At 34.7% G+C, this 11,090-nt stretch overlaps 1 protein-coding gene and 1 long non-coding RNA gene across 2 annotated transcripts in view; both read right to left on the minus strand.

Moving 5' to 3' along the window:
• Nucleotides 1–1,276: 1,276 nt before the first annotated feature.
• LOC132721373 (uncharacterized) lies at nt 1,277–4,494 on the minus strand. Its single transcript, XR_009624456.1, has 2 exons — nt 4,444–4,494; nt 1,277–1,600 (listed from the first exon to the last, which is right to left on the minus strand). It is a non-coding gene; the product is annotated as an uncharacterized LOC132721373 (long non-coding RNA).
• A 469-nt stretch (nt 4,495–4,963) lies between these two features.
• The window catches only part of LOC132721442 (putative ferric-chelate reductase 1), a 14,806-nt gene continuing 8,679 nt past the window's right edge, over nt 4,964–11,090 (minus strand). Inside the window, exons 2-10 of the mRNA XM_060705753.1 lie at nt 10,972–11,090; nt 10,635–10,724; nt 10,068–10,224; nt 8,696–8,815; nt 8,011–8,126; nt 7,284–7,370; nt 6,416–6,496; nt 5,865–5,964; nt 4,964–5,127 (exon numbers count right to left, since the gene is read on the minus strand). The exon at nt 10,972–11,090 is cut by the window's right edge and continues 73 nt beyond it. Of these exons, the coding sequence (XP_060561736.1) occupies nt 4,964–5,127; nt 5,865–5,964; nt 6,416–6,496; nt 7,284–7,370; nt 8,011–8,126; nt 8,696–8,815; nt 10,068–10,224; nt 10,635–10,724; nt 10,972–11,090 (1,034 nt within the window). The remainder of the gene's footprint in view (nt 5,128–5,864; nt 5,965–6,415; nt 6,497–7,283; nt 7,371–8,010; nt 8,127–8,695; nt 8,816–10,067; nt 10,225–10,634; nt 10,725–10,971) is intronic.

Genomic DNA, 11,090 nt, shown 5'->3' on the forward strand with positions numbered 1-11,090 from the left:
CTTTACAAGTTTTTACCTGTCGCTTAACTGGACTTATCAATCGTAACAAAGGAAAATCAATATTGACTACAAGGAAAAATAATGGCCGTGAAGTACGCGGGGTAACGGGCTAGCAGTCTAGCGGGCTAACAGTGTGAACTGAGCGGGCTAGCAGTCTAGCGGGCTAACAGTGTGAACTGGGCGGGCTAGCAGTCTAGCGGGCTAACAGTGTGAACTGGGCGGGCTAGCAGTCTAGCGGTCTAGCAGTGTGAACTGGGCGGGCTGGCGGGCCAGCGGGCTAAACTCTAAAACTTAACTGATTCAACATGAAAACGTTATGATACATATCCTAGCAGTGTGAAGTGGGCGGGCTAACAGTGTAGCGGGCTAGCAGTGTGAACTGAGCGGGCTGGCGGGCCAGCGGGCTAAACTTTAATACTTAATGGAATGAACAAGAAAACGTTATGATACATTTCCTAGCGGTGTGAAGTGGGCGGGCTAACATTGTAGCGGGATAGCAGTGTGAAGCGGGATGGCGGGTCAGCGGGCTAAACTTTAATACTTAATTGAATCAACATGAAAACGTTATGAAACATTTCCTAGCGGGCTAACAGTGTAGCGGGCTAGCATTGTGAAATGGGCGGACGGGCGGGTCAGCGGGCTAAACTTTAATACTTAATTGAATCAACATTTAAACCTCATGATACATTTCCTAGCAGTGTGAAGTAGGTGGGCTAACAGTGTAGCGGGATAGCAGTGTGAACTGAGCGGGATGGCGCGTCAGCGGGCTAAACTTTATTACTTAATTCAATCCACATTAAAACCTCATGATACATTTCCTAGCAGTGTTTAGTGGGCGGGCTGACAGTGAAGCGGGCTAGCAGTGTGAACTTGGCGGGCTGGCGGGCCAGTGGGCTTAATTGTAAAACTTAACTGATTCAACATGAAAACGTTATGATACATTTCCTAGCAGTGTAAGCTCCGTGAGCTAACAGTGTAGCGGGCTAGCGGTACAAATTCAGCGTGCTAGCAGTCTAGTGGTCTAAATTCCATACTAAATTATTTTAACACTAAAACGTTATGATGCATTTGCTGGCAGTGTGAACTCGGCGGGCTAACAATGCTTGTTTCATATGGTATACACGATCCTTGAGAATTGTCACAAATATGTACACTAAATGTTTTAAAATCAGAATTGATATTCAAATGATGTGTTATATACAGAAAAAACGACAATTTTAACTGAAACAGAAAAAAAAACACTTTGTAAACAATTTGTAACATAACACCCAAAACATGAATAAATAAATAAGATTTTAATAAATAAATGTTATAGCAGTTTTGATAGCCTTAATGAGCTTGTAATATTTTTTCTTCTAAATTTCTAACAAAATACACCAAGATATGTATTATCAGCCGTGCACATGGCTGTCTACCAGTTTATTGGCACCGCCTTCAAATGCTACGTGACTGATTGTCAACAATGCGGAAGTCAATGTCAGCTTCATAAATCACCGGGTCATGATAAAGACATTCAACTGTTAGCAATAATTCCGACGACGACGAAAGACAGTACTAGAAGAATTCCACCTAGTATTATCAACACTATAAAAGGTATATTCTGAAAATAAAAAAAGGATACGATTTAAAATATTATGTATGATAAAAATGTTTCAATTTCATACCCTCAGGGTGATAATTAAATGCTATAAAATGAGATAAAGCGTTAATCACCTTTCTATCACTGCTTATACACGTGATTCGTGTACTGAAAATCAATGCTTATTTAAACTAAATTTCTTCTGTTGCATAGAGAAGCAACTCAAATTAAAAACAAAACAACAAAGAACAAATGAATATCGATTACATGCCCTTTAATTATTTACTGAGGTAACCGGATATCCGCCAGTAGATGCATATGTTGTTAATTTTCAATAATGTCGGCTTACCGTTTTGACATTAATGGTGAATAATAGAACACAGACTCATGATATTTTGTATACGAATGCAACCCGGCCATTTCTGCCTTTGTCCCATTTTTTGTTTATTTACTTTCATGTATGGGATCACAAGTTTTCACAAGCTTTTTCTTCTCTTATATTTATTAATGACCCAAGGCAATTGTAGCTGATTGCCAATGTATTGAAACTGCAAATATTTAAATAAGATTACATCTACAATTTATTTCATTTAATTTAAAATATTCACTGCGTCTAACAAACATTTGAAAGTTTACTAACACCTAACTATACATTTAGAAAACGATTTACGTCTACAGTTTTAGTAAATATTAAAGTGTTTCAATATGCCAATCTATAACCCATTTGATTGTTATAAATGAAATCATATATAACATTGTTGAAAAGTGTGAAATAATATCTATTTGTCTTCCATGTTGGCTATTGGCTTACCTGTGGAATGACAGATTATCTTTGTCACCTTTTAAACCCCTTAATTTTAAGGGGTGTTAGAGGTGGCTTGCTTTATTCTCCTTGAGTACAAGGAGACATTTGTGATGCGTGTATGTGGTCGCACGGTCACTTCCAACAAATCGTCCTTGATGCGTGTATGTGGTCGCACGGTCAAAATCATTTTTTCTCTTCTCTTTATCACATTTCACTTGATTACCTTACTATCTTCTCACTTAACATTATTCACTGATTACTACTTTTATTTGACTATTGCCCTCATAACATAAATTCACTCACTCACTGTGAAATCATTCTTCTCTACTAGCTCTGAAAACATTACTCACTGTAAACTCATTAATCACTACTCGCTCTATGAAAATTAATCTCTGTGAACTCATTAATCACTACTTACTCTACGAACAAACATTTCTCACTTTCTACTCACTTCTCGCTCTATGAACATTACCCGCTGTGAACTTATTATTTACTACTTGCTCTATGAACATTACCCGCTGTGAACTTATTATTCACGACTCGCTCTGTTAACATTACCCACTGTGAATGCATTAATCACTACTCTCTCCATGAACATTACCCACTGTGAACTTATAATTCACTACTCGCTCTATGAACGTTACCCACTGTGAACGCATTAATCACTACTCACTCCATGAACATTACCGACTGTGAACTCATTAGTTACTCCTCGCTCTATGAACATTACTGACTTTGAACTCATTAATCACCACTTCCTCTAAGAACATTACTCAATGTGAGCTCATTCTTCACTTCTTGTTCATGAACATTACTCACTGTGAACTCATTAATCACTTCTTACTCTATGAACATTACTCACTGTGAACTTACCATTTCTGACTGTGAACTCATTAATCATTATTCACTCTATGAACATTACCCACTGTGAACTCATGAATCACTTCTCACTCTATGAACATTAATAACTATAAACCTAACATTTCTCACTGTGAGCTCATTAATCACTACTCGCCTTATGAACAGTACTCACTATGAACTAATGACTAACTACTCCCTCAATAAACATTACTCACTGCGAACTGAACAACTGAAAATAGTGCAGGCTCGGTTTGATTGAGCCTGTTCGTGGCCGGTACTGGAAAGTACAAGTTACCGTGTACGCCCCCCAGCACCGCTTAAGCAGTATACTCGTAAACTCAGTTGAGATAATAGGTGAAAATTTCTCACTCCTTGAACACAACTCATTGACTACTACTCACATCTTAAACAATATTCTCTATGAACCACTTACAGTATACATACTACTAACCGAGTACTTTTTGCTTACTTAGCAATACTAAATCTTAGCAAATCCTGCATTTTCTTAAGCATTTTACAAGAATCAAAATATCATAAGAACAGATAAAAAGATGAAAAGAAACTCAGGGAATAAAAGAAAAAGGGAGCAAAAGGCAGAAGCCATATTTCAGAAATCATGTAGTATTCAACAGCGTTATATAACTTTCACACGGTACAAAGTTGTCGTGTCTATTTAAGGACTTTCTGCAATCTTAAGCACTTTAAGTCGCACCGGCACGGTAAAGACACTTAGCGGTAAGCATTTGGTTTAAACATATTTATTTAAAGCTCGATTGTGAGACAAGTACTTGTAACTTATATTAATCACTTTCGAGAACCAACCAGTACTGGTGTCAGATGAAGCAACATGGTCGTGACCCGATTAGGGCTCGAACCTATGATCTCTGGGTTGAGAGGCAGACATCGTAACAACTAGGCCATCGCTTCATGGTAAGCATTTACAAAGTGATTATGTGATTTTCAATTCGATATATGGATTACTTACATATATTAAGTCACGATGAATTGTTTTTAGCTAGAATATTTGTTTGAAAGTATCAACATGCATGTACTGACGGATATTACCTCCCCTTCTGACGGATATTACCTCCCCTTACACTATAACCATACGGAAACAATCACATATAACTCTTGAAGTGGTTTAAACATTGACCTGTATTTTATCGTGTTAAAATAGATTTGTTACACTAAAATATACCTTATTTGTACAGATTCCTTTCTTCTTCAAGTCAGAGTTCACCCCCTTACCTACAATAAAACAATATCTAGAAAACTTCATTTTTTTTCGAATGAATATTCATACAGTTTAGCATTTTACTTAATTATTAATTTTCAAGCTTTGGAAAGTCTTGAATGACTCCTGGCATGTGTTTTATTGACATTAAAAGTTGTTGCGGCGGTTGTAGTTGTTGTTGTTTTCATAGTCTTACGAACATGTCTTGAATCATACCAAACATTTGAGTGGTATGAAAACATTTTTTTGCCATTGCTAGATTTAGAAGGCGTGGCAATGAAAATTTACAAACACCATTTTAATTCATAGCAATCAAGGTTGTTTAGAATCTATTGAAATACAAACAAATATTCTATCGATTACCCATTATAGTTTCATCCATTAGTTCATTCATTCTCTTATAAACAAATTATTGATACATGTATATGCCTACAAAATAAGAATATTATATATTGCTTATCAAAGTTATTAATTTGTCAAAATTTTACATATTTAAAGATAATCCAGTCTCACCGTTTGATATTCTGTTGAGAATTTCCAGGCCACAGCAGACGATAATTACTATGACCACGTGCACAATTGTTACATAGGTGGCGCTGTTCGGCACCATAGAACGCTCGAGATAATAACCAAGAAATATGTTCACAACTGTAATTTAAAATCCATAACACTTGTTAATGATGATCTTATTACAAAAGGGGCGTGGTCATCATTTGAAAATACATATTTCTATATTTTTATATATAACATGCCATATACAAATATGTAGAAACATTTAATAAATCTTAGAATAAAACTCTACAGATTTCCTTCTTACAATCGTTCTGTTGTTAATAAAGAGGATACTTATTGCACATTACTGCCGATACATCCCTTAAAACATAGTAGATAAGTCTATACGAGAAAAAAGTACAAAACATTAACATGTTAAGGAATGATGACCGCCGACTGGTATGACGCCAGGCAGAAAACCAAAAGTTATGTAGACTTTCATCATTTTTAATTTCTTATTACACATTTAAAACAATTGAATCTTTATATTTACATATATCTTATATATCTAATAATTCACACTCTTGGTAACCATGGCTATTTACCACTATAAGTTAATAGATAAAACGAAATATATACGGAATTTGCACCGTTCGGACAATAGCCCTAGTGATATTCGGTGAGCGATCTACAAAACTATATAGTGCTTTCAGTTCTTTGATTTCTATATGTATTTTTTATCTTAAAACATGTGTGATTTTCTTTTACTTGGCTGTAAGCTAGTTTTTTCACACATTCAAATATTTACAATAAAAAGAACAGAAAGAATCTACAAACACCACATAATGTGATATAACTCTAATAAACAAATTAAGCTTATCATAAAAGTTTACCTGCTAAAAGAAGACCAATTGCCCCTACAAATAAATGAGCCCAGTAAAAAATCCATCGAAATTTGTGATCACTGTCTGGCCGGAACAATGCCATTATTGGCTAAAAACAAAATAAAACAATTTTAGCAATATGTTTCAAAATATTTGCACCATTCATTTTTACTTCATTCGTTCCATTATATATATCTTTATTTCGGTTATTAACTAGTCTAAGGACCTATCCTCGTTTGTTTTGTTGTTGTCTTTTTAAAGGGTACAGGGAATCCCTGTTACACAAATTTTCCTCCATTTGTTTCTACATATGTATTAAATCTAAATGATTATAAGCATTTATTTTGATGTTGATATATTAACGGACAGCAAAACAGAAAAAAAACAATATCATGGCTTTGTGTGTAAAATGTAAATTGTGAAAAAAAAAGCCTGATGAAAAAAATATTTACAATTTTCCTGCTAACACCATAGGCCATATTAATTACCCATTAGATTTATTATAAATGATATACAAAAATAATTGAATTATACCAAGGAATAGAATAACTTAATCTTACGTTAAGAACCATCAAAACGGTGGCAATTATCCCGAGGACAGGATGTGCCTGCACAGCTGACGCCGCGTCCGTGGAAACAACCTGTATAAATTTTAAATATGAATAATTGAATAATGCTTACTTAAATCATCTTCATCTACCAAAAGATCGTTAAAACGCGACTATATTTGCCAAATAACATGGTAACTGTTTCTGCAATCGTTTTAGATGCAATGATTTTTTTTGACTCATGATCACAGCGATGCTTAACTATCTATAAAATCAATAATCACTTTGAGAGCAATGAGTTTTGTGTGCTTAGCCAACAGGACGCTCATTTGATATCTGTAAGTACAATTTTTTTCATTCAAAAAAAAAGTATAATGATAATTTTTCACACTTTTTGTGTGCTCTTTACCCATTATCATCTTAGTTCTAAATGTCAAATGTCGGTAGTTACGAAGTTTAACAATATTTGCAATTCGCCTTCTTTGAGATGGCGGTATTTTTCCAACTGAGCATGTAGGAACTAAGCGAACTGTCAACCAATCGTCTTTAACAGATGCGTTGAGTATACATATTTTCAAAAAAAGAAAAAGGCGGGAAAATCTCCAAAATGTCAAACAAGATTGCAATCTCCTATGCAGTGATCTCCCCTTATCAGTAAAGAGATACAATCTGCGAAGGGAGGAAATCACTGTGAGGAGTTTGACAGTATTGATCTGAGGTAATATCATGAACCCCCTGTTTTCTTGTAGCAACAGAATCTAACCATGTCACTAGTACAGACCAAGATTAGTCTATTCAGTCAGTACATAAACTGAAATTTCCTGAAAATTGATAAATAGATTTGACAAGAGTCCATTTAAGAAGACATAATCTAACCTACCTGACTGTATCCGTCTATTTCTACAAATATTGATATAAACCCAACTACAACTAACATTAGTGCCACTATCATGGCTCCTCGGTGGACCTGAAAAAATCAAAAACAAATAAGTTACTACATGTATATACAGTATCAAGAACGCTACAGATTCGCCAATTTTAAGTATGCCATATCAATCACTGTGTTGAATATGTTTTTCCAAATGGTTATTAGAAATTTGTTTAAAATATTGCAAACAACCTGGCTAATGATTTTAGACATTTGGATATGACGTCCAATTTGCCCAGCCAATGGCAAGAGAGTATAGTAAAATAATAAAACAAAATAAAATAAAAAAAAAAGAAAGAAAAAAGACTGGTTTGGCTCTGACCTGCCAAGTTAACCTTTTTCATCACATCTGTATAATTACGGGTTATTCGTTCGATCTGTTGAATAATCTCTCAATGAATTTATTGGAAAAACAAAGGCAATATTATTCTTGTTCCATTAATGAATGCGTTACTTGGCCAAACTGACCGATTCATGGACATGTGATGATTATAACCTCAAAATTTAATCATGACGAAAAATCAAGGTTGCATGATTTTTAAACAATCAAAGATACACTTAACCTTCATGCTATTGTGTAATTTGATTTTATCACGATAACAAAAAAAAACAAAACAAAAACAATTTCAATATAAGAAATAATGATTTTACAAAAGAAGGCACAATCAAATTTCTATACCTGAAACCAAATTTTCATCCCGAAAAGTTTTTTCTCTTCAAGCATATTTTTGTTGTATCTTGCTGTCACTATGCCAACCGTTACCAATAGCAACCAAGCAAGAACCATCACTGTACCTTTGTAAATGATTATAAATATATCAGCAAAGTATTTTCATATCTTTAATTTATACTCGCGAAAACTGATGCCAAATGAATTCCCGCGATTTAACTATTGAAATAAAAGAGATATACTGCAGTTGATATTAATGTTTTACCTAGTAAATATCAGGTAATCATTAACACTAACAAGTGTTGTTTTTTACACGGTATATTCCTTTAATTCTATCTTACTTTATCGAGTACAGTCAACGTCATATAGGAAAATTCTGGTATTGCTCCCATAGTTTATATTCCTGCATAATTTCAAATACGAGCAGGACATTTAGTACACGTGCCAGACAAAATTCCAATCGGATTTCCAATATTTTCATCCGAAGTTTGACGGAAAGGGCCGAAATATTGTGACTGCAAATTTGCATTATGCAAGTACTTAGGCATTTCCCCCCTGACCTGTAAAGTTAACCATTTTCACCTATAAATTTATTTTCTACCTAAGACTTATACCTGAAGAATGTGACTGATTTATTTCAATTAAAAAGTAACAAGAATATTCTTGTTATATGTTCATGTTTAGACCAGCTTACCGTGCAACTTGATGATGGGCGTGTTAAGTTTGTGTAAGTTCACAATATAATGTCTGTTAAAGTCCACCAAACCATCGCTACTCCAAGGTATTTTCTCATGCTTGTCCAGTTCAGTTTTGCCTATATCATATGACATACAGTCATGACATACAAAAATTATAACATACAACTGTCAACACATACAACAGTCATGACATACAACAATCAGGACATACAACTGTCAAGACATACAACAGTCATGACATACAACAGTCATGACATAACAATTATGACATACAACAGTCATGACATACAACAGTCATGACATACAACAATCATGACATACAACAGTCATGACATACAACAGCCATGACATACAACAGTCATGACATACAACAGTGATGACATACAACAATCATGACATACAACAATCATGACAGACAACTGTCATGACATACAACAGTCATGGCATACAACAATAACTGCATATAACAGACATGATATACAACAATCATGCCATACAACAGTCATGACATACAAATCTATGACATTCAACAGTCATGGCAAACAACAATCTTGCCATACAACAGTTATGACAATGTCATACAACAATCTTGCCATACAACAGTTATGACAATGCCATACAACAATCAGGTCATACAACAGCCATGAATATAATTATCTACGTCATTATACTTTAAACATAAAGGTAGGACAGTATAATAAGCACAATGAGGTCAGCGATATGTCATCGAAACCCAGATTCGAGAGTTCAAATCCTGGAAGCGGCCTTTTTTACTTGACAATTTTGTATGTAAGTCTGATATCACACGTTCTCGTCTGCTGTTTTAAATGACAAATATAACGGAATTTACATTTTTATAATGAGAATACTTATTAAACAGGATCGTATATTGGTTTGAACAAAGTTTCTAAAGTTAAATTTGGAGAAAAAAATTCTTGTACCTTATACTGAGCATTTTCGAGCACGTTTCCTTGGACAATCAATCAATCAATCAATCAATCAATCAATCAATCAATCAATCAATCAATCAATCAATCAATCAATCAATCAATCAAACAAACAAACAAACAAACAATCAATCAAACAAACAAACAAACAGACAATCAATCAATGAACGAACGAACAAACCAACCGTCCGTCCGTCCGTCCGGGCAAACATCCAATGGTCTATGAGCTTCATTCCGTCCATAATTTTTGTTTTGTTAAGAAAAGAAGGGAATCCCATAAACTGACTGGTTAATGTGGTAATTTTACTGGTTTATGGGGAAAAATGCCACACGAAGATCAAAGAAAAAGCACATATCCCCAATTGTTCGTCCGTCCGTCCGTCCGTCCGTCCGTCCGTCCATCCATCCACCAATCACATACCTTTTTTCTGCTTTACCTTCCCAACTACAAGCATTAAAATGTAATCATTGTTCAGGTCGAAAAAGTTGGTGTCTGCTGCACTGAGCTTCCTCGTGAATGAACACGTGATCACACCGTTTGACTGGTTTACAGATGCGCCACTTAAACCTAAGCTGGGCTGAAAAAACCAACAACAAAAAGATAACAAAATATTAATTCATTAAAAACATATGAAAATGTATCCAGAATACTTATAGTTCATCAAAATCATTGATAATAATAATTGATTTCTTTTAAAATTAGCGTGTTTTTTTTTTGTTGAAAAAAAAAAAGTCTTTAGTTTTTTCCTACAAGTTGCAATTTTCTAGCTTTACTGGTTCTGACCATCCGTGCATAATTTACGATACGCTCGGACATCCGATTAGAATCTCAATGCATTTTATAAGCTAATTAGATAGCTGTTTTACATATAAGAGTCCAGAGTCCAAGGCGGGATTCGAGCCAACAGCGTTAATGGTCAAGTGATTATAAGTCAGGAGCTTCGTCAAACATTCTAAGGATTAAAAATGCTACGAAAAATGGTTTTACTGAAGATAGGAGTTCAGTGTTGGTGTCCTTGTTGTAATAGGAGGAGACCGTAGAACTTGGCATCACACATCCGACAACGCTATCTTCTCCCTGAAAGTAAATTAACTATATGTTCGTAAAACATCGGCAGATTCCGTTACTATCCGTAACTCAAAGCAAAAAATGCGAACAGAAATAAATGTTTAAAGCGTTTTGAATTGATCTAGAAATTTTGCACTCTTTGTATACATTTATTTAGCCTATAATTGAGAAAGTAAATATTTAATTATTACATTTAATAAAAATCATTGAAAATAAAAAGATACCGTTTATAACAGTAAAAAATAAAAAAGTTTACCATACGATAGTCATTGGAGAACCCTATAGCTACATACACGCTGGTTCCCGTCTCTTCCACTTGCAGTGTAAACTGAATACTGGAAGCAGAAGTTTGCCACGTGACTAGGTACCCGCAAC

Source organism: Ruditapes philippinarum, unplaced genomic scaffold (genome assembly GCF_026571515.1).
Source record: "Ruditapes philippinarum isolate M1 unplaced genomic scaffold, ASM2657151v2 ctg2368_1_1_1_1, whole genome shotgun sequence".
NCBI lineage: Eukaryota > Metazoa > Mollusca > Bivalvia > Venerida > Veneridae > Ruditapes > Ruditapes philippinarum.